This window comes from Ursus arctos, unplaced genomic scaffold (assembly GCF_023065955.2).
Source record: "Ursus arctos isolate Adak ecotype North America unplaced genomic scaffold, UrsArc2.0 scaffold_31, whole genome shotgun sequence".
Classification (NCBI taxonomy): Eukaryota; Metazoa; Chordata; class Mammalia; order Carnivora; family Ursidae; genus Ursus; species Ursus arctos.
Genome location: NW_026622997.1, coordinates 30354544 through 30379096, shown reverse-complemented (window position 1 = coordinate 30379096; position 24553 = coordinate 30354544). Strand labels below are relative to the sequence as shown.

Below are 24553 nucleotides of genomic sequence, written 5' to 3'. Positions count from 1 at the left end.
TTTTTATGTTTTAAAGACTTTTATTGATCACTGTCACACTTCTTTAGAACAAGAATTAGTATAAATTTTAAGTATATTGCCTGTGACCATAGGCTTTAATTGTTAAAAAGTTTCTTTTGAATTGAATTGTCATTACAGTTATTACTGGTACACAGTTTATTAAAAAAACATAAATATATTACATGTTTTTATAACTTGGGAAACCTAACAAGTACAATTTTTTAAAATGCATCCCTTGGGGTGCCTGGCTGGCTCAGTCAGAAGAGCATGTGACTCTTGATCCTGGGGTCATTAGTTCGAGCCCCACATTGGGTGTAAAGATTACTTAAATGCATAAATAAAAACTTAAAAAAAAAAAAGAAAATGCATCTCTTAATGAGAAATATGGTGTTTGTCAATTCAGTTATTTATGGATGAGTATTAATTAATGATAGGAGATAAGGTGAAATATCCATTCTCTGTTTTTTATTTTTATAGACAATAAGCATCAAGAAACTTTGTTCATGTAGTAATTGGGAAAGGAAGAGATTTGTTACAGCAGTAGTCCTTGAGGCTTTGAACACTCCTAAATTACATGCCAATAATCAAAAATGTCCTATTACCAAATAATATTCTCATGTACTATCAAGTAGAGTCCTTTAATTTTATTAAAAACAAAGAATTGGAAACCACTGGACTTGCAAAAGGATTTGTTATCTAGTCATTAGAGTCTCAGTTTCAGTCTTATAAAAATTACTATTAGCTACCTGTTACCTTGTCACTCAGAGGCACCTTGTTAATCAGAGACTGATTTTCATGCTCTTTTACCAACACAATTTTTAAAATTCTTTTGTCTTATCATTATATGTTTTCAGGATCTTTTTGTGAAAATATTGAAGTGCAGATTCACTTCAGTATGGAAAACACGTTTCATTTGTGAAATTAGCAAAGCCAGTCTTCTTTAAACCAATCAGCCAAATCAGACTTACTTTCTGTTAGGAAAAAGTTTGACTTTATTCTTCAATTCAAATAAATATGTTAATATTTGTTTTAAAGAATATTCTAAAAATCACTGGGAAATAAATTATTAGCTGTAGCTTATAAAATAGATTACTGAAAATCGGTCATGATTAAAATTATATAGAGTTAATAATTAACATTACAAAAACTATAAAAACAAGATAGTACTGTTTCTCATTATATAATTTGGAATAATACCATGTAATATGTAGCTAAATCCACTAGTTAATAAGTGAGAAGTAGGATAGAAGGCATGTTATCCCCTTGGGAGATATGGGTATGTACTTGTGTTGAATTCTGATGTTTGGCTTTGGGGGACAATTAAATGATCATGTTTAAAAATCAGAAATAACTCTAATTTTTTAAGACTTCATGACAAGCTTTTTCTCACATATTTAATAAAAAAAGAAAAGTACATTTGCTAGGAAATAATGGATTGAATAGCTAACAAACAATTTGGTTTTACTAGTAGGAGGTAGAAAATAGTTAACATTTTGTAAGATGAAATACGAGGACTGATTGTAATAGGAATATTTTGATATGGATAGAAAAAACAACCCCTCCCTCCTGTTCCCCAGGTTTTTATATCCTGGACCATGGATGAAGATTCAGCATGGGTGAGGTATGTGCCTTTCTTTTGTAAAGTAGGACAAGGACTATGCTGAAAGAGGAGGTGGAATGGAGAGTGCGTAAGTATCCTGGCTGATTCTCAAACAGATTCGTTTGGTGGAAGATTTCTAATAGAAGTTGAGGATCTGGAAAGTTATTTCCTTAAAATGCTCCTCAGATTTCCTTGCCTAGTACCTCTTGGAAGGTCTTCACATACCCTTGGAAAGAATTCCTTGGAAAGTCTTCATGTGCCCTGTTTTAAAGACTGTTTGATATAAGCAGACCCAACTGTACTGGCCCTGGTTATACATTAATCAGGGACATCATCACAAATATCCTAGGAAAAAGGTGGAAGACTTGGTGTTTTGGAATAAAAGAGGAAGAGGTAAGTCAGAGAGGATGGCCCCAAGCTGATGTAGTCATAATAGTCCTGTATTGGTCCTTGGCTTTGCAGTTCTAGAAATGTGATTTTGTCAGTCCACAAAAGTGTTCATGTTTTGTCACACTAAATCAAACTTACAGGAAGTTAATGTATAAAATGGAATGCCAGTGAATTAATTTATACTCATAGCCACCAGGTTTTTCTCTCCTGTTGGGAAATGTATGTGGAAAGATCATTATAATCAGAATCTTACCTGAGGAGTATGGATCTTGAGCATGGCTGTTGTTATCAAGCTATGATAGCCTGATGCACAATGCAGGGCACATAACAGGAGCTCAGTAATTGAGAAACGAATCCACCTATCCTTTATAGATGCTCACAGGGAAGTTTAGGATTCTCGTAGGCCAACCCAACATATTTTTTGATGAGGTAGATTTTGCCTTGTTTATCTTAAATTGCTCTATCATGTGGATATTAAATCCAATAAAATTTCATGTCAGGGAATTACATAATTGTAACAAGTTTTATCTGTCATCTCTGAGCCTAGAAATTGGGACCGTTCATTTGTATGAGACTGGAGATTGCGTTCCTGTGCCCTGTGGTAGTAATGGTTGTAGTGTCTAAATGATATTTCAAAATTCTGTTGGGTGGCCAAGAGTGTACTACATGAAAAGAACAACCTTGGGTGACTCTCAGTGCTGGTATTTTGCTAGAGGGGACATCTTAATTAGGGAGCCTGTGGCCTGGCTAGATTTGGGAAACTGTACTATAGTGAGGAGAAACAATACCCTACATTTCCCCTACTCCCCAGATCCCCCTTAGGGGATAATTCTTGATACTGCCTTTAAAAATAGAGAGACAGCCTTTTCAAATTCCAAAATCATTAGGAATAAGATGGATAAATGAAAAAATTTTATAAGTCCTATCTGGAAGCCAGAAGATACTTTGTTTCCTCAAAGGTTTTTCCAGCTCTAGAATAAACTATTGAGACAGAGAAATAGATGCCAGGCCAAGGAATTTCATTTAGTATTTTAATAATAATAATAAAAAAAATACAAAATCCAAACATTTCTTTTTACAAGTTCAGATACATTTTTTCCCCAAGTGCAAAATACTCTATGAACTGCATCATTTACTGTTTATCGTTGGTTGTATAGGAGATGCTTACTATATTGGCAGCAGTGGAAGGCAGATATAAATACAACATCTTGAGATTCTTTTTCTCCATTAAAAAAAAAAAAGCCTCCCACATGGTAATGATTATTCTCTGAAACTTCAGTTTAACTCACACAGAAGAATAAAGTTTTCAGTTTGTCCAAACTGCTACAATGTGTTGTCTAGATAAGCTGATAATAGAACTGGGGGTTCTAGTCTCTCTAATCATGTATTTTCTTAAAGGGTTCCTAGTCCAAATAATGGCCCAAGGACAGGGTGTGCTATCTTTGAGACAAGTCGGATTTAAAGATATCCTTGTGTTTTTGCTTCCACTTTTATTGTGCTTTAGAAAGAAGCCAAGCAGGTTAACATTATTTTCTGCTTATGGTCAGTTATACTTTGTCTCCCTCCCTCTAGTTTGAGCCTGTTATATTGAGGTTAAGAAGTAAATAACAAAAGTTTAAATGCTCTATTAATGTTTTCTGACATTTTAAGATAATGACCTGCCAATCCACTAGAGTCCCCCAAACATGCCTATGGAGAACACTTCTCAGATACAAAAAATTTCATTAAGGCCAGAGACCAGGGCCATATTACTTAACTTGCAGCAACAAATCCGAGCCTCCATTACCTCAAACTACCCAATCCTGGGGAAGTCAGAGCAGTCACAGCTCAATGTCTGCCTCTGGGGATTTATAGGCCTAGGGCAGGGGCAGCTCAAGTGCGGGCTCTGGTTGGTTGCTGAGGATTTAAGTGCCTTTCTGATGTGCTTCACTTGGCGCTCAGAGTCCTTGCAGAAATGGCTTCCGATTCCCAGACTCAGATCAGGGCAGGTTTTGTACTAAGATAAATGAAGCCTCACAGTACTGTGGCCCTGTAAACAACCCCCATCCTGCAGAGAGGCCTTGGGACTGGTTCATGAAGGGTTCCCATTTACACCATCTACTTCCTTTCTTACACTGGTCTGACCTGTAAAGGCCTGGAGAGTCCCTGAGTGTTGACTTCTCATTCAGTCCACTTAACCCCTGGTTTGATGCTCCAGGACTGGCTTCCTCCATAGGTTCAGAAGTAGCTTTGCCTGGATTGTTAACCCCCAACTTGGACAACCTAAACTAAACGTGGTGGACATTAGCAGGTCTTTGCCTGCTCACCAAGATCTGTCTTGACATCAATTAAGAATCCTAGTGGTCTGTACTTTCCATACTGTGGAAATCATTTGCAGTTTCCAGAAACCATGGAATAAACTATTGGAGGAAATATGTTTATGTGTATGTAGGGGGTGACAGGAAAGGAGGATAGCAAGAAGCCAGACCCTGAAGACATAAATTTGGAAGTACTCTGCTTAGCTTTCTAAGAGAAATGCAATGGTGGGGAGAGAATCAGAAAGTTATCCTAGCTTCTGGTGGAGAATTAGGATGGTCAGAGTGGATTAAAGCAGTTTTCATGGCATTTCCTAGGAAGTGTGGATACTTCTATTAAATTACCATTTTCTTGTATGGAAGCAGCCATTTTGTATCTTTATAGCAGAGTCCTCTGACTCAGAGAGACAAAGGAAGCCAGATACTCTACTGCCAAGGGCCGGGGGTGTTGGCTAGTGGAAGTCAAGGGAACTAGCTTTGACCTTGGCTACCTACTGACTAAGGCTATCTTTGGCTGGTGAATGCTACTGATTAGGGAGTGAGGGGATGGTGCAATCTTCTTTATTTAGTGTCAACTCTCCTGGGGGAGCAGTTACCTGGGACAGTCACTTAGAAATGAACCCTAGAAGTTAATTGGTAGCCTTTGACTGAATAGAACTACAGCTTTGGGGGAAGTATAAGGAGCAAATGGAAAATAAACTTAGGCAGCAGTGGGATGAGGGTAGAATGTATGCAGGATGGGGCTTGGGTATGGACTTGATTCTTCCTTTTGAAAAGCAGTAGTGGAGGAAGCTAGGCTTGAAGTCAACTCCCAAAGGGAATGGCAAACAGGTAGGGGTAGGCAGAGTGGCCAAGGTCAGGCAAACTTCATGCCTGGATAACTGTCTTATTCTTGGTTCTCATAGCTTTGTTTCTGGCCTCAGGGCCCTGAGTCAGCCCATCCCCAGGGGGGTTTGTCCCGATCCTCTTCCATGTGTACACCAGGGGAAAACAGGATGAAGGCAGGGAAAAGATGGAGGCTTTCCCTACTTGGGGATGGAGAATCACTGACCAGTTCCATCGGCCTCTACAATTGTGAGGTCCATGCTGAATCCATGGAGAGGCATAGCGATGGCAGGATCGGTTTAGCAAACACAGGTCCCCCTCCTTCCTGCTCCATCAAGTCCCCAGAATTACTCCTACACATCAGGTGCCTCTGAGCTACAGTTCTGGGTTCCCCCGGCTGAGGGCTCCAGAGATCTGGATGGCCACTGGTGGGGGAGCAGAGACAGATCAGATGCTTCAGCACTCAAGGTTTATGAGATTCAAAACCTTTTTTCTTCCACTTCAAATATACACTCTTCTCTCTTGGGCAGCTATAAATAGGCTTGTTCTAATAGAGGAAAAAGAAACAAAAACAAAAAACAAAACCAGAAAACAAAAACCCCTCCCTCTAGACAACATAGGAAGACTCAAAATGATTGCACTTATTAGATGTGGACAGGGTGGGCAGAAGGCTCGCCAAGTGTGCACACATTCCTCTTGCTGCCCACAGCCTGGGGCCAGAGGTAGGTGGCTCTGGGCTGGCTGCAGAGCAAGGTCCTCTTTGGTGGAGCCCTCAAGCTATCTGGGGCTACAAGGGAAAGACAGTGCTGGGGCAAGGCCCAGGCTGGCTTCTGGTCAGCAGCCATGTTTCTTTAAGGACAACACTTAGCAAGGGGAGTAGGGCTCCCCCAGGGAGCACTCAGGTAGGGGTGAGGAAATGGCTGGGCCAGGAAGACAAGTAAGAAAAGGGATTGGTGTTTGAGGCTGGCTTCCAATTGTTCTGTAGTCTAGTCCTTTAGATGATACATTTTCCCTTTCTTTCTTTTCTTTCTTTCTTTCCTCTTCTTCTTCTTGTTGTTGTTGTTGTTCTTCTTCTTCTTTTTGGGGGGGGGGGGGGTGATGCTTTAAAACCTGGTTTCTGTCCTGCAGAGCTATAGTCTTTCTGTTGGGGAATGACAGCAAACATTCAACATGGTAATGCCTGCTGCTTTTCCTCATTCCGCTGGTGTCCACTAGCCCAGTGGTATGGGCCTTTTGTAAGCCCTCATGGATTGGACCCCAAGCAGACATATGGGGGAAGAAGGAGAGGAGCTGTATAGACAAAAAAGCCAGCCGTGTGGGCAGTCCGGGGCTCGAACCACGTGCCCCAAAGACCAATGTTGGCATTAAGCCTGTAAATCAAAGGCTTCTTTGGCAGAACCCTGGGTTGTTAGAATCACCCTGGGGGGCACAGCCAGGGGACATTTTGGCTCCTGACTAGCAAGGCACAACCCAATAATGGCAGAAGCCCTTCTTCCCCCGCCCCATTCCCCACTAGACCCACTTCCTTCATGGGCCTCTAGCACCCTCCAAGCTGATGAGGCCCGGGATGTGAGCTGGTAAAATGGGCAGTGTGGCTGGGAAGGGGAAGGGGACACTGTTCTTTCACCCCACAGGGGTACTAGAGCCAGCACTTAATGGCTTTTCCAGGGAGCATGTAGGAAAAGGGACCACAGTAAAGAGAGAGGGAGAAAGACAGAGAAAGGTAGAGAGAGACAGGAAAGGAAGCTAGAGAGACAGAAAGGAAGAGTGCTTGGTCTATAGTGATTTTTTTTCCTCCAAAAAGAAAGAGAGGAGAGAGTTCCTCATCTGGGGGTGGGGGCTGCCGGCTCTGAGGGCTAAGGAGTCTGGGGGCTTTAAAACCTGGGTCTTGGGCTTAGGGGCACTATTTGTAGGGCCTCAGGAAGCTGGAAACTTTGGAGCGGAGTAGCTTGATGAAGGATTTCGGCAGCATCTCCTTGTGCTTCTCTGTGTACTTGAAGTAGTTCTGGGGGTGGGCCAGCACCTCGAAGAAGGCCTTGATGAGCTTCTTGTCCTGCAGAGGTGGCAATGTCAGCCTCAGCGGTGGGGGTGGGAAAGAGGGACACCAGCCTCGACTCAGAACCAGCCCCTCTTGATGTTGACTAGGCATGCCCAGAGGTGAGCTCTGGATTTCCATCCCCACCATCTGTTCCTCCTTTAGAATCCTACAGCTCTGTCCCTGGCAGCTTCCTTCTTCCATTGCTCACTTCCCAGTCCTTGGAGTCATCCTTGACTCCTCTCTCTTGCCCACAACCACAGCAAATCCTGTTGATTCTACCTTCAAAATATATCTGGTGTCTGAGCATTTCCCACAGCCTCCACAGGCCACCATCATCTCTCACTTGGACAACTTGCAGTAGCCATCTGCCCTGCTTCCCTGCTGCCTGCTTCCACCTACCCTTGTCCCTCTACAGACTGTCCTCCCCCACAGCAGCCAGAGTGACTTTCTCAGTTCTTAATTAGATCATGTCCCTTTTCTATTCAAAACCCTTCTCTGGCTTCTCTTTTCATTCAGTAAAGCCCAGTCCTTTGCATGGTCCATGGGCTGAATGTGATCTGTACCCTGCTCTCTGTCCTCCAGCCCCCCTTGACTTTCTTACTCTGCTGAGCTCCCCTGGCTTTCTCAGGGTTCTCAAACATGCCACACCGCTCCCATGCTTCTCGGCTTGAAGTGCTGTTTTCCTGATCTTCTTATGGGTAGCCCTTTACCTCATTCAGGTCTCTGCTTAAGAGGCCTTTCCTGACCATTCTGTCTGAAAACAGCAAGATGGTTTATGGAGAGCCTACTAGGTGCCAGGCACTGTGCACTGAGACTCAGGTCTTCTGGCTTCCAGCCCCTCACCCCCGCTTTAATCAAAACAGCCCTACTACTTTATGCACTGGAGTTCAGATGCTTTGAAACATGTCCAAAAAGCACTGCTGAAATGATTTTCTTTGTAGTCTGCAAGTTCTAGGACATTTTTGTCATTGTGTCTCTTATTTTGATGATAATATTAGTAATCATAAAGATAAAACTTGTTCTTGCATTGATAATTTATGAAGGATAATACTGTGGCTAGGACTGTAGCTTCCTAAGTAAGATTTTCTCAAACTGGGATCCACAGACCCAGGGGGGGTCTAGTTCATTCGTCAATGTTGGTTAACATTTCTTTTCCTTTAAAATAGGTTGTGCTGAATTAACTCTGAGAAATGCTGTGCTAGATCTGCTCCTTTTCTGTGGAAACTGAGGAGGGAGGCAGGGAAGGGAGGGACTTATGCAGAAGCATCTTTGTGACCTCATTTCCCCCCTATTTCTTGGTGCAAGCGGTAGGGCACATTTCGTCTCATCTTCCTTCCTCTTCCGCCACAGTGTAAGGTAGTGTGAGGGACCCTGAAGTCAGATGGGCTTGGACGCACTGGGCATGTTCTGTAACTCTGTGCCTCAGTTTTCTTATGCATAAAGTGGGAATGATGAAAGTACCTATTTCATAGAGTCTTGTGTATGTCAAGTGGGAATATTCCTGTAAGCCCTCAGCCTACTGCCTTCACATTCTCACATGCTTGTTAAATGCTGGCTGTTCTTGTTGTAGTGCATGTTCACTTGCCTTTAAAATCTCCTGGTGGTTTTCAGATGCATAGAGCCGGCCGTCGCGAACAATGTCTTCTACTAGCTGCTCGTAGTCCTCTGCAAAATCAACCAAGGGGAGCAGTTTAGGAGTGGAAACTCTTCCTTCTCCCCCTGCTCCCTCCTAAGACTCAGGAACCTCACCTTTCTCACCCACCTCCCTGGCATTCCTGCCCTTGCTCACCATCATAGGTAACATAGGGTATCTGGAAGCCACGAGCACTGTTGGCCTCGCTCGTCTTAAAGTTGATCCAGAGCTTCCTGGAGCGGGCCGTGAAGGCAATGGGCCGTTCATAGGTCTGGCAGGTCTCATAGGTGGTAATGGAGGATGGGGAGGCTGGGAAGCAAGCAGCAGGTCAGGAGAACAGCAGGGCAGGCTACTCAAGCCCTCATGCAGGAGGGCCGTGGGGGGAAGGAGTCATGCAGACAGAGGCTCTCCGCTGTGCATGCACCCCCAGCCCGCCCCCCAGCACACACATATCCTCTCCCACCACCCTCTGCTTGCTCCACAACTCCTCTTTGACGTTCGGGCACTCACAGAGTATAAGAAATTTGACATTTAAATGAATGGAACAGCAAAAATGCTAGAACAGGAAAGTGACATATGTAACACTATTGAAGTTCTAATCCCAATGCTGGCTTTCTTAACTCTGCTCTCCTCCAAACAGAGCATTCATTGTTATTTTCCTTTGTTAGCTTCTCTCCTCCCAAGGCCTCCCTTCTCGCTACCCCAGTTCTTCCTGTACCCATCTTCTCTCTGTCTCTCTCCCTCCCAACCAGATTTGAACTGCCCTTCCCTGGCCCAGCTCTGCAGCTACCCACAGTTCTTTCTCATGACGAGGACATCCCCACACTCATCCTCAGATGGCAGGAAGATCTCGGGTACCACGATAAGGATCTTGCGCTTGGGTGGGGGGTTGATGTTCCAGATGCACTCCACGCCAGCTGGGTAGTTGCCTGGGTAGTTGGGGGACTCGATATAGCCAGTGAACTCACCGAGCTCCCCACCACACTGGCGATCTGTATGCAAACCCAGGTGCAAGAAAGACAGCAAGAAAGAGAAGGGAAGTCAGTGGGGAAATGAGTTAGGGATGTTGAAGCATTTTGAAGTGGAAATCAGAAACGTGTAGGCAGCCACGTTCCTGGTTCATCATCTCTTTTCCAAGTTCTGGGTCCACCTTCCTTCCCGCCCTTTTAGTACCTTCTCATCTCACTTCACCTCTCTGGCTCCCCATTACCTGTGTCCAGCGAGATGGTGCCACGGGGCCAGCAACTGGTCTTGGGATTGAGTGGGTTGGGAGAGATGGAGGGTGGGACTTTCCTGCCCACCACTCCCTAGCCTTGCTCCCTGTGGGTTTACTTATCCTACCCCCAACCTCTTCCCACGGCCATTGTTCCCAGGCCTCTCTACCCCTTTTTCCACCACCTGGCCTGCTACATACTCTTGCACTGGGCCACGCTGGTGGAGCCATCAAAGTCAGTGCTTGTGTTTCCTGGACAGCGGGTGCAGAAGTTTTGACGGAAGTCAGGCTGATAGGAACCCATGGCACAGCGGATACAGCGATGGATGCTGGTGTTGTAGTAGTGACCAGGGGAGCACTGGACTGCAAGCCAGGGGGAAAGGTAGGAGTTAAGATAGGCAAGTGGGATTTCTGGGGCATCAGATGAGCAGGACACAGGCATCCTGGAGAAGCAAGAGACTGAAGACACCCCCAATTCTTTCCAGAGTCCCAGCCTTTCCTAGTCATGCCAGAATTTAAGCCTAGGAAAAACAAACTTGACAGACTGGTCAGTTACTGGGCCAGTCCTTTTCTTTCAGACACGGAGCATCATGCCAAACCTATAGAAACTCATTTGTAGTATTGAGAGGAATGTGCTACCAGTTCTCCAAAGCAGATAAGTAAATGGGACTGTTATTTATTAATTTCTAGACTTGGGACCGGTAAGGGTCAGGATGCGTTCTCTGAGCAGGGTGGTATGGTTGGTCAGGCAGCTCGGCCCTTCCCAGTCTGGGGAAGATGGTGGGGCAACATATTTAGGTTTATTTTGAGGACTTAGAGAATTTTTTGGAAGTAGTTCATGTTGGGAAATCCCCAAGTGAGTAGCCCATTCACCTTTGGTGTCACAGTCTTGGAAGGAGATGGCCCCCTCATGTTTGGTGGTGAGGCCCCCACCACATGGGAAGCACAAGGTCCGTCCTCCTTCAGGTTGGTAGGTGCCGCGTGGACATGGCTGGCAGGGCTTGAACCCATCTACAGAGTATTGGCCAGGCGAGCACTGACCTGCAATGAATCAAGGGCCCAACTCTGATGGGGATGGTCCTGGTCACCCCACAGGATTACCCAGTCTCAGGGACAGAGGCACACAAACAGGATGTTGATAAGGAGAGTGGTCGGAGCCTGGGCCTGCCCTTGGGAGGTCCCATGCCCGTGGGCGTCCCAGTGCCCACCCTACCCCATTCTGTATTGTTTGTTCCCCTGGCACCTGCACATGTGGTGACGTTGGTGGCTCCGAGAGGCCCGTGGGCATCACTCCCAGGGCAAAGGTCGCAGGAGAGCTGCCCTTCTCTCTCCTGGAAGGTGCCCGCTGGGCATGGCACACACTGCTCCGTCTGGCCGTGGTAATACGTTCCCTGCGGGCAGCTGACTGAGGGAGAGTCGGCCGCGCTAGCCACCCACCCCCCTATTTCCCACCACCCAGGCCTGGGATTCCCCTTCCCACTCCCCCAGATTCAAGGAGAATCTCTTTGGGAATAGACAGAATCCTGCTTGGGAAGATCAGAGGCCAACGCTTGCTCTGGGAGGGTTGGTGGCCCCCTCTGGACACGATACCCCTCTAGATTTCAGCCTGGGACCAGGGAGGGGAGGATGATAGGCAGGAGGGTCTTGGCTGCCTCACAGTTTGAGGTACAACTGAGGCCATAAAGTGTCCTGCTCTGAGTCAGGCCCAGGTTGGGCCTTCCCCACTCCCCTGTTCCCCTTTTCCCCAGCAAGCTCCCTTACCACACTTAGCCCCAGTGCGGTGCTGCCCAGGTCTACAGGCCTCCGCCACCTCGGCTCGCTCCCCAGCTCCTGGCCCCGGCTTGTGGGCCAGTTCATAATCAAGGCCTGCCAGGCGCAGCAGGAAGCGGTCCTGGTTGATGGACTTTCTAAGCATCTTCAGGGACCCTTTCAGGCGCCGTTCCATTCGCTGTCGGAGGCAGGGGAGTCCACAGGTAGCTGGTGGTAGATGATGGTATGAATCAGGGAAGGAAGAGAAAGTGGCTCTGAGCAGGAGGGCAGGAGCAAAGCTAGGAGCTGCGAGGGGCATGGTAAGAGGGCAGGAGCAAAGCTAGGAGCTGGGAGGAGCATGGTAAGAGAGACTGACTTGGTGTTAGGCGGGGTCTGCCCTTAGTACTGGCGTTGCCCCTTCCTTTGCTCCTGAGACCCGTGGTTTCCCTACCTCTGACCCCTTGCTTTCCACCCTCCTCCCAACAGTGCCCCCAGTCCCACCTGTGGTTTCTTCGGCTCTGACCTCTGCCTCCAGTTCCAGTGTGAGCCTAGTGACTTCCTTGCCTGGAGGGGTCCGGGCCCGCCGGCCCTTGCCCTTCCGAGAGGAGTCACACTTGAGGTGGATGAAGGTGACCTGGCAGTCAGAGCAGGGGGCACCACCTGGGGGAGAGGTCTTGTCAACCCCAGGGGTGCCCTCTGGGGAGAGAAAGTTCTCTCTCTCAGCTCTCACTGTTCCACCCCAACCCAGACAGACCTAACCAGATCTCTGCAACTATCTCAGTTGGCTTTTAATGTAGGATACCAATTATTTGGTGGGGGGATACCCCAGGACTTCCTTGGGCCCTATGCCTACAAGAGCCTTTTCCCCTGCTCTGTCCAGAGTTCATGACGCCAGTGGGTTTTTGGAGATCTCGCTAATAAGCAGAGGAGCAGAGGGGTGGGAAAGGTGTGGTGGCCAGACAACCCATTGGGGTAGGGGCCCCAGTCCAGACCTTGCCCCAGGGTCCTGCTGGCCTCCTCCATTTTGCCTTTGTTTCGCAGGTGCAGACGGCACTTGGCATCCTTGATCTTGAAGGAGGCCCGCTGTTTAACCGACAGCACTGTAGCCTCTAGAGGGATGGTAGAAGCTCAGCACAGCCTGGGGGCCCCGTGGGGGTGGGAACTGCTGTGGAGGGTATTGAGAAGCTGGGCAATAAGCCAGGGGCTTGGCTGGAGAAGGATTATGAAAGCCAGGGGAATCAGATGTTAGGGGCAGAGGGAGCAAGGCAGAAGGGCTGACGAATAACAGAGCAAGGAAGGGGATCCAGGAAGAAGTAAGGCCAGGAGGATTGATGAAGAGAAATAGGGATTACTAAGCAAGAGAGTAAAGTGGGAACAAGGCCTCTGGGCTGGTGCTCACCATGGCAGTGGTTGGCGTTTGTGCTGTTCCCGGGGTGGCCAGCTCGGGCTGGAGTGGCCCTGGGGCTGGGGGTGCCACAGCTCACCGTGAAGCCATTCTCAGACTCTGAGAGAAGGGGGCTGTCACAGCTCTGACCCGCCCCCCCAACACCTACTGGTTGGAGTAATGCAAGGGAAGCAGAAGAGCTCCCTGCACAGCCAGCCTTTCCTCCCTGCCAGCCTACAGCAACCGCCTCTGTGTACCTGGCGAAAACCGGGCCCGGGAGGGACAGGTCAGGGCACAGGTGTCCTTCTTGCCAGACCGGTTGCAGCTGAGCATGGCTTTCGAGGCACCGGGACTGCTTTGACACTTTACCGGCTCTAGGAAGGGGAGAGAGACCTGAGGAGGAGAGGGCCTTCCTCTCCCACCCTCCTCCACCGTTCACTAATTTGGAAGAAGAGAATTAGCTACCTACAGAACTGTGATTGTAAACAGAGACCGATGAGGGGATTCTTTACCAGAAACTTCAATTTCTAACTCAAATGACTACATTATCCTTCCCTACTACCTCACAGCTTCCTCAGTGTGGAAGGACCCCATTTCCAGGGCCCCAGTTCCCACCCTCCCAAAGTGCAGTGCCAGCTCTGGCCAGCAGAGGGTGCTGCCCACCTGTGCAATCTTTGCCGTTCCAATGCAGCCGGCCCTGGCCCGCTGGGCAGGTACATTGGTAGCTGCCAGGAGTGTTGATGCAGCCGAAGCGGCAACCTCCGCGGTTGATGCTACACTCGTCCACATCTGGGGGAAGGAGTAGGGAGACACCACCGATGGTGGGGGCAGAGGAGGAGCCACGGAGTGGGCAGTGAGTGAGGACCTTTTGAGTTCCAGGTACTCCAAGATGACTACTGGCTTGAGAAAAGCTCAAGCCTAGGACTTCTGTCCCTTATCTCTGTCCCCAGTCAAAGAACAACTGACTGAGAAGGGGCCTGGCTGACAAGCTTTTTAAAGCCTTTCACTCCTTCCTACCACTGGGGCTGTAATTTGGAAGTTGAGGATGGGAGTCAAGAGGCAGCGATGGGATGGGAGAGAGGAATTATGGAGGCAGAATGCTGTTCCCTGATCTCGTCTCCTAGTTGTCTTAATTTCTCCCAGGTCATCACAATGGACGCAGACATGGCACATGTACCTGGGGAATGCCCATAGCCACAAGCCAACTCAGGAACTTGTTCAGTGTCAGGGTGTGGAGGTGAAAGGGGCTACGTGGTGGAGGGTCTGAGTTTGCTGGCTTACCCCCACAGTGGGTGACACCATACAGCAAGTAGCCATGATGGCAGAGGCACTGGAAACTTCCTGGTGTGTTGACACATATGTGGTCACACGTTCGATCAAAAGAACACTCGTCTATATCTGGAAGAACAGGGATACAAGCCACTGAATCTGTCTTGAGGCATTTGACCCTGGGACCCCTTGCTCAGATGAAGGACCCACATGAGGGCCCTTGGCCCTCCCTCATGGCCCAGCCCTAGGATCAGTGATTTAGCAGTGCCCACCCATGCCCTGTGCCCCCTCCACTTGTAGTCTATAGAGTTGGGCGTTGTGAGATCTGGTGCCCATGGAGCAGGGTCAGCATATGTGGTTAGGCAGGTCAGATCCTGCCAAGGATTTGAAACGGGGAGAAATCCATCCCTTCTCCTTGCCTAGAGCAAGGTAGAGCTGTCTGTCAAGAAGAGGGGGTACGTTTGCTAATTTCAGCATGACACTGCCTATGAAGACTCTTCACAGTGTCCACTGACTTTCTCAGACTCTGGCCCTCTGGCCCCCTTGAAGCTGTCCTACCCCTAGAACCTCTCCCCAGGCTTTCCCCTTGGCCCACGTCTGCTCACCCTGGCAGTTCCTCTCATTGATGAGAAGCTTATAGCCCTTCTTGCAGCTGCATTCAAAGCTGCCCACTGTGTTGCGACAAATGTGGTCACAGCCCCCATTGTTCAAGCGGCACTCGTCTATGTCTGGGGAAGAGGACAAAGTAGAGAGAATCAAAGGTGATACTAAAGCCCGTGGACAATAAATAAGGAGATAACCTCCTTCCCTTCCTCACAGAGACAGAGAAAATCAAGCAGAGCCCTGGGCCTGCCGTTCTGACTCCTCTCTCACTCTCTAGTCTCTGTTTCTTCCGTGTTTGTAGGATCTGTGGCCATTAGGAACACCTTTCCTGGGACTGAGCCCTCTAAAAAGGGACAGATGGGAAGCAGGGAATTGCTTGGAGTAGGAAGTAGGTAGGCATTTGAACTGGGGGGCTATTTTCTGCCCCTCATTCTGTGGTGATGGCCCTTCCCCCAAAGGCTGGTGGATAAGGTTTATCCCTTACTGACCCCCACCCCTGCCTAGCCTAAGAGCCCTAGGCGATTGTGTGGGGGTTGGCACAGAGAGGAGGAGATTCAAGGGGCAGCCCCTCAGAGAGGAGGAGCTAGGAGAGAGCCAGGCACCAGGACCTCCAGGAGAGCCAGTGAGGCTGGGTAGCTGCTGGGGGAGGGGTGGGGGCCAGGCAGGGGGCTGGACTGGGAGAGGTCTGGAGAGGCTCAGGCCTGAGGCGGCTTTCAGCACTAGGAAGGGAAGGGGGGCCCGTGAGCAGCTTCCTTCCTGAGGTCAAGTTCCCCAAGCTGGTGGCAGACAGGACCCAGGCTACTCACCCCTACTTGGGGGAGGGGGCAGAGAGGGCAGTCTTCCACTTCACTCTTAGCATACCTGTCAACAGTCCTTCCCAGCAGGAAACCTTTCAACTCTGGCTGTCTGACCTGCTGCCCCAGCCCTCCCTGTCTCCCTATCCTCTCTGCCAGCTGTTGGGCCAAAAGACACAAAGAAGGAACCCAGTCCTCTTTCCAGTCCTTCTTGTGACCAGGGGACACAGATCTGATGAATCATTATTTTCAGTATGGCTACCGTCCCTTTTTCCTCCCCCACTTCACCTTTCTCCCAGACCTGGCTTATTAAAAGGAAAGGAAATAGGACGGACAATCTGGGAAATTATACCATAATAATAGTTAACACAAGACGCTTACCATTTGTCAGGTACTGTTCTAAGTACTTTATGTTTAATTTATATACAACTGATTTAGTCCTTACGACAAGCACCATTATTGTAGTGGAACTGAGGCACAGACACTCAGTAACTTGCCCAGGATTGCAGAGCTGGGATCTGAACCCAGGTAGCCAGGCTCCAGCATCAGCGCTCCCAACTGCCACCTTCTTCTCCCTCTGACCATTGTAGCCTTTCCACTTGGAAAGGTCTGGGGAATGTGGGTTAAGAAGGTTATGGAACACATCTGTGACCTTGTACACACACAGTCAGGGCTCAAATATCCTAGACCCGGGGACAAATGAGAATGGCATGTTCATTAAGCAAGAGGGTTAGGGACCCGCAGGGGGATAGGAATGAGAGTAAGGAAAACAATGTAGGGTTGGGGCAGGAGGCACTGCCGCTTGAACTGAGGTGGGAAAAGCGGACAAGAGACAAGCGCTAGCCATGCCCTCAGTTCTTTCTAATCAGGACAGCCTCCAGGGGTCGAGGAGCTCCCATAATAGGTACTGTATCTCTGGTCCCAACCTCAGCCCCTTACCCTGATGCTCCTGTCCTCTGAGAGTCCTTACCTTTGCAGGTCTTCCTGTCTGGCTGCAGCATGAAGCCCACAGGGCAGCTGCAGTGGACGCCCGTGGCTGCATCATGGCACTTACTGTCACAGCCCCCGTTGTTGACAGCACAGGTCTCTGTTTAGGAGGGAGGTGGGGGATGGTAATTGGGTTACTGGCTTGGAGGAGTCACAAACTCGAGGGGAGGAGAGTGCAGAGGCACGGGAGGGAAGGCCTCAGCTGCCTCCCTGTGCTTTTGAAGGAGCATTCAGTGGAGGCTCCCAGCCCCCTTCCTCCCATCAGTCCCAGCCCCCATCCCCTCACGAGTGCAGCCAAGCAGTCCACTTCCCTGCCCCCTACTTGATTGAAACAAGGTGGACAGCAGTGAGGCAGGTACAAGCCAGAGCTGTCAGGCAGGAATGTGCTGAGGGGGTGGAGGAGGTGGAACGGGGAGGGCGCAGGGAGGGATGGGAGCTAAGGAAGGGTGGTTCTCAGCCGCCAGGGAACAAGAAGGGACAGACAGGAGTCTCCTCCTTTTTCCACCAACTATCTCTATGGTGTTGATAGTCTTGGGAAGAGTGAGCCTAGTGATCCCTAAGACAGCGGAGGGATGGCCACCAATTCATCTCTCCCTTCCTCCTTGCTCAGCTGTCTTAAAAAAAGATCCCGGTTCCAGGCCTGACTGCCCGTCCTCAGAGGAGAGGCACATCCTTGGTCATTTCCCAGCCCCTTCCTGGCTACCTCCAACTCCTCCCAAGCCTCTTTTTTAGTTCCAGGTGGAGATAAGTTGGCTGTTCTGTTGTTGTTTTCCTTTCCTAATGGGGAGAGACTGTCTAGGTAGGAGAGGGGGGCAAAAGGAGAAGAAGAATCCAGAGGATGAGGCAGGGTATAAGAAGGTAGATGAGAGCCAGAGAACCTCAAAGCTAAGTAAGTCTCTTCGGTTGTCCCCTCTTGACTGGTAAGTTCTCTCTTTGCTGAGAGGGTCACAATAGGGAGAGTATGGATGGTCACTCTCCCTATTTTCTGAATTCAGAGCAGGACATAAACAAGCTTAAACTGCAGCTCAGGAGAGTCAGGTACGCCCAGGGGCAAACCATCAGTTCACATAGCGCAAGGCCCTGACCTAGGGACTCTGGAGGAGGCGCGGGCCATCCTCTGGGGGGCCTAGAGTTCTCCCATCGGAGAGACAAAATCCCAAGCCCTCTCCTAGGGAAGAAAGGAGAGTGGTTCTCTGAATCAAGGGAACTAAAAGAGGAAAGCAGCAGAGAATACTATCATCTTGAATCTTTGACTCCTAAAACCCAAGCCCAACCCTTGTCAACAAGGAGACCACCAAGGCAAGGGTTCTAGAAGAAGCCCAACTTTGCCTGTGGGTCCCCAGTCATGCCCTGGTTGCTCAAATGCCCAGGTTTGGGAGTAACCAAAGTGGGATCTCCTATGTGCCACTCCCACCCTAGTCTCCTGTGCTTCCCCGAGACCATGGGAAGAACCTGGGAGGGAACCTTGATTTCAGGCTCCAAGCCTCGTCATTCCCCCCAAGAGTGCTCTTAGCATAAGAAGAGGGCCCCCAAGCCCTGGAGCAGGGAGAGAGGAACAGAGATCCTGCGCCAAGACAAGGTAGGTTCAGAGGGATCCAGGGTGGGGAGCAGCGGAGCTGGCACAACGTCCATCCAGGTCAGACCAGGAAGCCGGGCATAGCTGCCCTTCCCTGTAGGGCAGCATTCGCCAGGCCAGGGTTGGGCCGGCAGGATGGCATAGCCTCAACCCTTTGCTCTTCGGGTTGCAGTATTAGACCACAGTTTAATCTGTGCTTGCTCTGCTCCAGGCACTTAGATGCTCTGCACACACTGTCTCCGTTTTCTGAGCAACCCTAAGGGAGAACTCTGTCTCCCTGTCTACAGAAGAGTAAACTGAGGATCAGAGAAGAAAGTAGCTTGCTGGAGGTCATACAGTTAGAAAGTGGCAGAGGCAGGATTCAAACTCAGGTCTGTCTAAATTCAGATGTCATGCTGGTACCCATAATGGTGGGACAGAATGGCGAGTGATGCTGTGAGCTGGTGTGGGTAAGAACCCAAGGACATGGCCCCAAGGAGGGGATGGCCTCGAACTCTATCCCACCCCTATCTCAGCCACCTAATGGGCACAACGGGCGAGCTGGAGCTGCTGGGTCTTTTGCTGTGTAGAAGGCAGAGAGAGGGAGGGGGCAGATGGTTGGGAAGGGGTGAGGTGTTAGAAGGTGGGAGAGGGAGAAGGGGGTAGGAAGGAGCAGGAGAGGAGGAGAGGGAGAGGAACAAAGACAAAACCAACATGAAGGCTTCTGGGCCAGCTCTTGGGGACTCAGGTGTCCTGTCACCCACTGGGCCCAGTACCCAGGCTGCAGGGGAGCCCTGCTCGTAGGCTGGAGTCCAGTCAGGCTGGGCCCAGTGGGCATGCAGTTAGTGGGAGCCCCAGCAGGTTAGCCCTTCCCCTAGCAAGCCAGTGAGAGCAAGCGGAGAGAGCAGACATATTTACCATTAGAAACGGCCTGAGGGGGGACGTGCTGCTCTAGCCGCCTTTCCCCTGTTTAACATTGTAAAAAAGCTGTTTAGATGCTGGGCAGCAGCCACTGTGGCCCACTGGGCCCCAGCCCCCTCCCCGCCCTCCTCCACCCCTGTAGCCCCAAACCACTAGCCCCAAGTGATGAGCCCTGAGACTCCTACACTTAGCTCCCCAGCCTTGTTCTGCCTGGCATCCTCAAAGAATCCAGGCTCCCACCAGGTAACTGATGGAAAACAGAGTACCAGAGAGGGGCCATCATGGGGATGGCGTCCAAAGGCAGAGCTGGGACGCAATCTCAAATCTTACAAGCCGCCAAATCCCAAAGGGTGCCGACCCTTTTGGCTAAACTATACTGCCCTTTCCGTCTCCCCGCTAAATTTGAATGTCCTGGCGGCCCTGAACGTTGATGTTTCCTCCTACCAGGGCTGGGGAGAAAAATGAAATTAGGGCAAGGCAAACTAAGTTCTATTGGAGAAAAGGAAGAGGAACTTGGGAAAAATACAACCGTGAACCCTTAGAGCTGCCTCATTTGCTCTCTTCTGCCTCGCTTGGCCATGGTCCAGAAGACAGAATGGGTCTTGCATTAGAGAAGAGCTCAAGCTTACTAGGAGTATTTTCAAAAGCAGCCATGCCCAGGACTATTTGAACAGAAGGCAACCAGAGAGGGACCTGGCTCCACATTCATGGGTCCGAGCTCTGTCCTGATACATGCAGCTTTTCTTTGGGGACCGCATGCAGTTTCTTTTAGGGGATTTTGGGGATGTGTGAGTGTGTCCAGGGGATGGTAGGAGGTTTAGGAAGCAGAAGAATTTGACTTATGAGGAAAAAAAAATGAAAGGAGCTGGAACAAACCAGCTAGGAGAAGGCAACATGAAGACCTAAAAATGTCCCAGCGTCTTTGAAGGGTTAGTTCAGAGGGAAACGTGTAGCAGGAGAGAGTTTAATTAAAGAAGTTTAGAACCGTGTGTGTGAGTCACTGGGGCAGGTACTTGGAGGACACCTTTAAGAGCATCATTTGCTCCCCTGTTCTTGTGTCTGGGGGTTAGGGCAATGCTGTCTGCAGAGACAGGCGGGGTCTCTGGAGAGAGATGGGAAGAGTCTGGTTCTTAAGCCGAATGTCATGTCTCTGACAAATACACAGAGCGACTGTGTTCACGCTTCCTCGTCCTCCGCATGTTGTAGCCCATGAGATGACCGGCATCCATAAACAGCCGTGCCCACAGAGCAAGCTTGCCCCTGCCCGGCTCCAGACACGGCCTTTCTCCCTGCCCAAACCCTTCCCTTTCATTTCCCACTTCTCCAGGGGGACAGCTTGTCCCATCGTCTTTCTCAGCACTCTGTGAGCACGTAGTAATTGGCCTTCACAAAAGTCCTAAAGACAGAAGGGGTGAGGAATTAAACTTCAGGAATCATGGAATCAAACCCATCTATGGTACCTGAAGGTATGTGAGGTAAGGCCTAGGAATTCAGGAAAAGGGATCCAGGTGTTAAGAAGGCCCCAACCAGGGCGAGAGGGATGGAAGGCCGGAGCTGGTGGGGCAGTGAAGGGCTGCAGGCAGAAGTGTGGAGGAGAGAGGAGGGGATGAGGGCTAGGGGGAGGGGAGTGGGCAGGGGTACACAGGACGGAGAGGAAGAAGAAACCTGGAGTCAGGAAACCCCATTTGTCAGTTCAGGGCTGGTTGTTCCAGGAGAGAGCGCTGTGTCCCACCCTCAGTTCCAGAGCGGGGACGATGGGCTATGACAGCTCCCTTCTTACCACACTAGTCCACCAGGGCCTTGGGTCAGGCTTCGTCAGCTCCATGGCCCCAGCTCTCCTCCCCCTCTCAAGCACAGCCTTGGTCAACAAGCATCTCTGCTAATTATTCCCAGTTTGGCAACACTTTATCCTGGGTAAAGAGGATGGTGAGGGCCCCTGGGGGGCAGAGCAGGAGAACTAATGGGCGGGGGAGAAGAGGGTGAGCCCTGCAAGCTCTCAGGTTGTCCCTCACTAGACCTGGCCTTGTCATCTGGCTCTTCAGTACACTCACCAGTCATTCTGCACCCAGCACCCTCCCCTGGTTCCCTAGGCCCCCACCCCCACCCCTCCATCCCAGCTGGACTCGAGTTCATGGGCCTCACCCACCGATGCATGTCTTTCCGTCGGTATGGAGCACAAACTTGACATGGCAGCCGCACCGGGGACCCTGCTCTGTGTCATCGCACGTGTGCTGGCAGCCACCATTACCGTAGTTGCACGTCACTGTGCAGAGAGGGCGGGAGGCCTGTCAGCCTGCTGCTCCTTGGGCACCAGCATTTTCCACAGCACGGAGACTGGCCCTCTGCTCTAGTTGCCTCTCCCACGCTCCCTTTTCCTCCCACGTCTTGCCGCCCAGTCCCCATGCACTTCCTCTTTGTGTCTCCTTCTCCCCCATTGCCATCCCTGTTATCTCACGTTTACAGTCCCGTTGGTTCTTGGTGAGCTCGAAGCCAGGGCGGCATTCACAGGCAATACCCCCTTTGGGTGTCTCCCGGCAAATGTGAGCACAGCCGTGGTTCTTGTTCATGCAATTCATTCCTTCTAAAAGGGAAGAGGAGGGAGGTGAGTGCTCCATATCCCTGGATGCCTAGAGGAAGAGAAACTAGTGGGACAGTGGGGCCTAGGAGATTCAGAGAATCCACTGAGGCTGCAACACAGGCAGGAGAGGACTCCCCCTCGCCAGCCCCCATCCCGCCTGGAGCTGGGTGCTAATGAGTGGGGCTCAGAGCCATTCTGAGTGATTTATAGGTATTGATACCCAGCCCCCCAAAACCCTGCACGAGCACCCTCTCCTTCAGACAACCAAAAAGTAGTGTCTAATAGTTATCCAGCACTGTGCTAGGTACTGGTGGATTTAGGAAGGACCCAGAAAACATAAAAAACAAAAACCACACATCTCTTGGGGTGCTTGGCTGGCTCAGTCGGTAGAGCACGTAACTCTTGATTTTGGGGTTGTGAATCTGAGCCCCACGTTGGGTGTGGAGATTACTTAAAAATAAAATCTTTAAAACAAACAAACAAGCATTATCTCTTTCCTCAAAGAGCTTACCGTCGAACCAGGAAGAAGATAATAATAATGTGAGTGGGAGGTAATTGGTACTGATAATTACTATAAGATTTTTTTAAAGTAAACTCTACGCCCTGTGTGGGGCCCCAGCTCACACCCCGAGATCAAGAGTCGCATGCTCTACCAACTGAGCCAGCTGAGTGCCCCTCATTACTATAAGATTTTACTCAACAAATATTTATTAAGCTCCCACTACACGCAGAGCAGTATATTAGGTTCTGGAGATACAAAGATGAATTAGACATAGTCCCTGCCCTCAGGGATGTCACAGTTTTGGGGTGGGGGTAGGAGACAGAGTCACAGAAACAGACAATACCCCACTCTTCCTGCCTCACCCTCCTATCCAATGCAAGCAATAAAGAATGGGTAGGCCCTCAGATAACAGCAGCTTAGAGCTCAGCCGTCCACAATTAGGCACGACATCCACCTTGGATCTGGACACAGAGGACGCCCCATAGTAACCTCAATCCCACACTGATCCCAACCCCAAATGAATTCCCCCAGATTTTCCTCCGACACGGTGTCTGCCCATGGAACCCTTAGGATGTGACTGGGTTGAGGGACAAGAGAGGAAGGAGCCAGTGGAGTTGAGGGTGAGACCTAGGGGGTATTGAGGGAAAACTCCCCCGCAGGTGGAGAGAAGCCTGGGAGTGCAGGGCTGGGCCCTCCCCGGTTATGGGCTGACCTTCTGGCCGCTGGATGCAGGTGTGCTGGTTGTCGCTGAGGAAGAAGCCCTCCCGGCAGTGGCATTCATAGCTGCCCATCATGTTGATGCAGCTCTGCTGACAGCCACCATTGCCCTCGGCACACTCGTCCACATCTGTGTAGGATGGGTGGTTGGTGAGGCCATGGGGTGCAGGCCAGGGTCCGGAGTGTGCCCTGAGACTTCAGCACACCCTCCCCACCCCAATGCAGCACCCAGTCTTAGGCCAGAAAGTTCTCACTCACTCATCACTAATGTTCCACTGCTCTTGAAGAGGCCACCCTAAGAGGGCAGAGCTGGGGAGCTAAGCCAGTGGAGAGAGGACAGTTGAACCTGCCTCTCTCAGGTGAAGACTTGCCTCCCTTTCCCTCACTTGTTGGAATTGGGTGTGAGAGCAGAGGAAATCAGGAAAGGAGCCAGGGCAAGAGGAAGAGAGAGGATGATAAGGATGGAGATTGGTCAGAGAGAGGAGCTGGGGCAGTGGTTGCAGCCAAGGAATGAGAGAACTTGGAACTGGCTCCAAGTGCAGGGAGAGCTGTGGCCATGGTGCTAAGTCTGCGGGGCAACGTGGGTAAAGGCAGCAAGCCTCAACTCCTTGCAGGGCAGGGACCATTTCTGTGGACAGGCCACGGCCCCATCCTTCCTCCCCTCCCCCCAGGCCTGGGCTTGCTGCCACAGTCCCTAGCCTTTCTCCTATTTTGGTTTAACAAAACAGTCTGGTAGCTTGGCGGGGAGGGGTGGGCGGAGAGCTGCCAGGCCACACCCTAATTACCACCCCAAATCGCCGCCCCCCAGGTCCCAGAGCCAAGCTCATTCTGGGGCTCCCGCTTCAATGCCTTGACTCCATCTCTGTCCTACCTGCTGCCCTCCCAAGTCCCAAGCCCTTCTAGGTTTTTCTTGGCCAAGCAGGCTTCCGGGAAATTGGTCTCCAAACAGAGCAGCTGGAAATTGAGCTCCTGAGGCCCTCATCTGCCCCTCTTTTCCCATCTTGTCTGCTGAGCCCTGAAACCCTGTTCTTTCCCCCTTCTATCCAAGGGCAGAGGGGCACGGATCCAACAGGCTCCTGCCTGAGAGAGGTACCTGTTGTTAAAGTCAAGGAGGTATACTCTCCTTTGACTTATTCCTGTCCCTTCCCCCTCTCTCACTACAGCCCTGACTTCTCCCCATCCTTGTCTTCCCACTGTTGCCCCATCCTACAGTCCATCCTTCTATTTGCTCCCTTCTAGTGCAACCTTGTGACTTTGCTGCTCTTTAGCCAAGTTTCTGCCTCCAATTCTCAGTGGGGAAACTGAGGCCCAGGGCATGGATGACTTAGGGTTCCCCTAAAAGCCAAAGGTAGAGTTGAGACTTTGAACCCCAACCCTAAGGGTAGGGTTAGGTAGACCTTGCTCCCTCTGACCCTTTCCATACCTACTCATTCTCTTACCCTCTGGTTGGTTCTCCCCAAGAGAACAAGACTTGGTGAGAATCAGGGGCTTAGAAAGGTCA

At 50.2% G+C, this 24553-nt stretch overlaps 2 protein-coding genes across 4 annotated transcripts in view; one reads left to right on the top strand and one right to left on the bottom strand.

Moving 5' to 3' along the window:
- Positions 1-24553, top strand: part of TCP11 (t-complex 11) — a 136696-nt gene that overhangs the window by 2114 nt on the left and 110029 nt on the right. Inside the window, exon 2 of the mRNA XM_057304807.1 lies at positions 1578-1621. The gene's annotated coding sequence lies outside the window, so the exon portion shown is untranslated. The remainder of the gene's footprint in view (positions 1-1577; positions 1622-24553) is intronic.
- Positions 3008-24553, bottom strand: part of SCUBE3 (signal peptide, CUB domain and EGF like domain containing 3) — a 36891-nt gene continuing 15345 nt past the window's right edge. The window contains exons 4-23 of one of the 3 annotated variants that reach the window (XM_057304805.1): positions 23048-23182; positions 21711-21836; positions 21402-21518; positions 19253-19300; positions 16763-16879; positions 15001-15123; positions 14408-14524; positions 13790-13915; positions 13384-13500; positions 13142-13246; positions 12735-12851; positions 12244-12402; positions 11755-11970; positions 11237-11398; positions 10867-11034; positions 10195-10356; positions 9575-9772; positions 8937-9089; positions 8733-8812; positions 3008-7162 (exon numbers count right to left, since the gene is read on the bottom strand). In XM_057304805.1, the coding sequence (XP_057160788.1) occupies positions 7013-7162; positions 8733-8812; positions 8937-9089; positions 9575-9772; positions 10195-10356; positions 10867-11034; positions 11237-11398; positions 11755-11970; positions 12244-12402; positions 12735-12851; positions 13142-13246; positions 13384-13500; positions 13790-13915; positions 14408-14524; positions 15001-15123; positions 16763-16879; positions 19253-19300; positions 21402-21518; positions 21711-21836; positions 23048-23182 (2696 nt within the window). In that variant the 3' untranslated portion in view covers positions 3008-7012. The remainder of the gene's footprint in view (positions 7163-8732; positions 8813-8936; positions 9090-9574; positions 9773-10194; positions 10357-10866; positions 11035-11236; positions 11399-11754; positions 11971-12243; positions 12403-12734; positions 12852-13141; positions 13247-13383; positions 13501-13789; positions 13916-14407; positions 14525-15000; positions 15124-16762; positions 16880-19252; positions 19301-21401; positions 21519-21710; positions 21837-23047; positions 23183-24553) is intronic. The other 2 variants (XM_026482714.4, XM_057304806.1) reach the window with 2 other exon arrangements.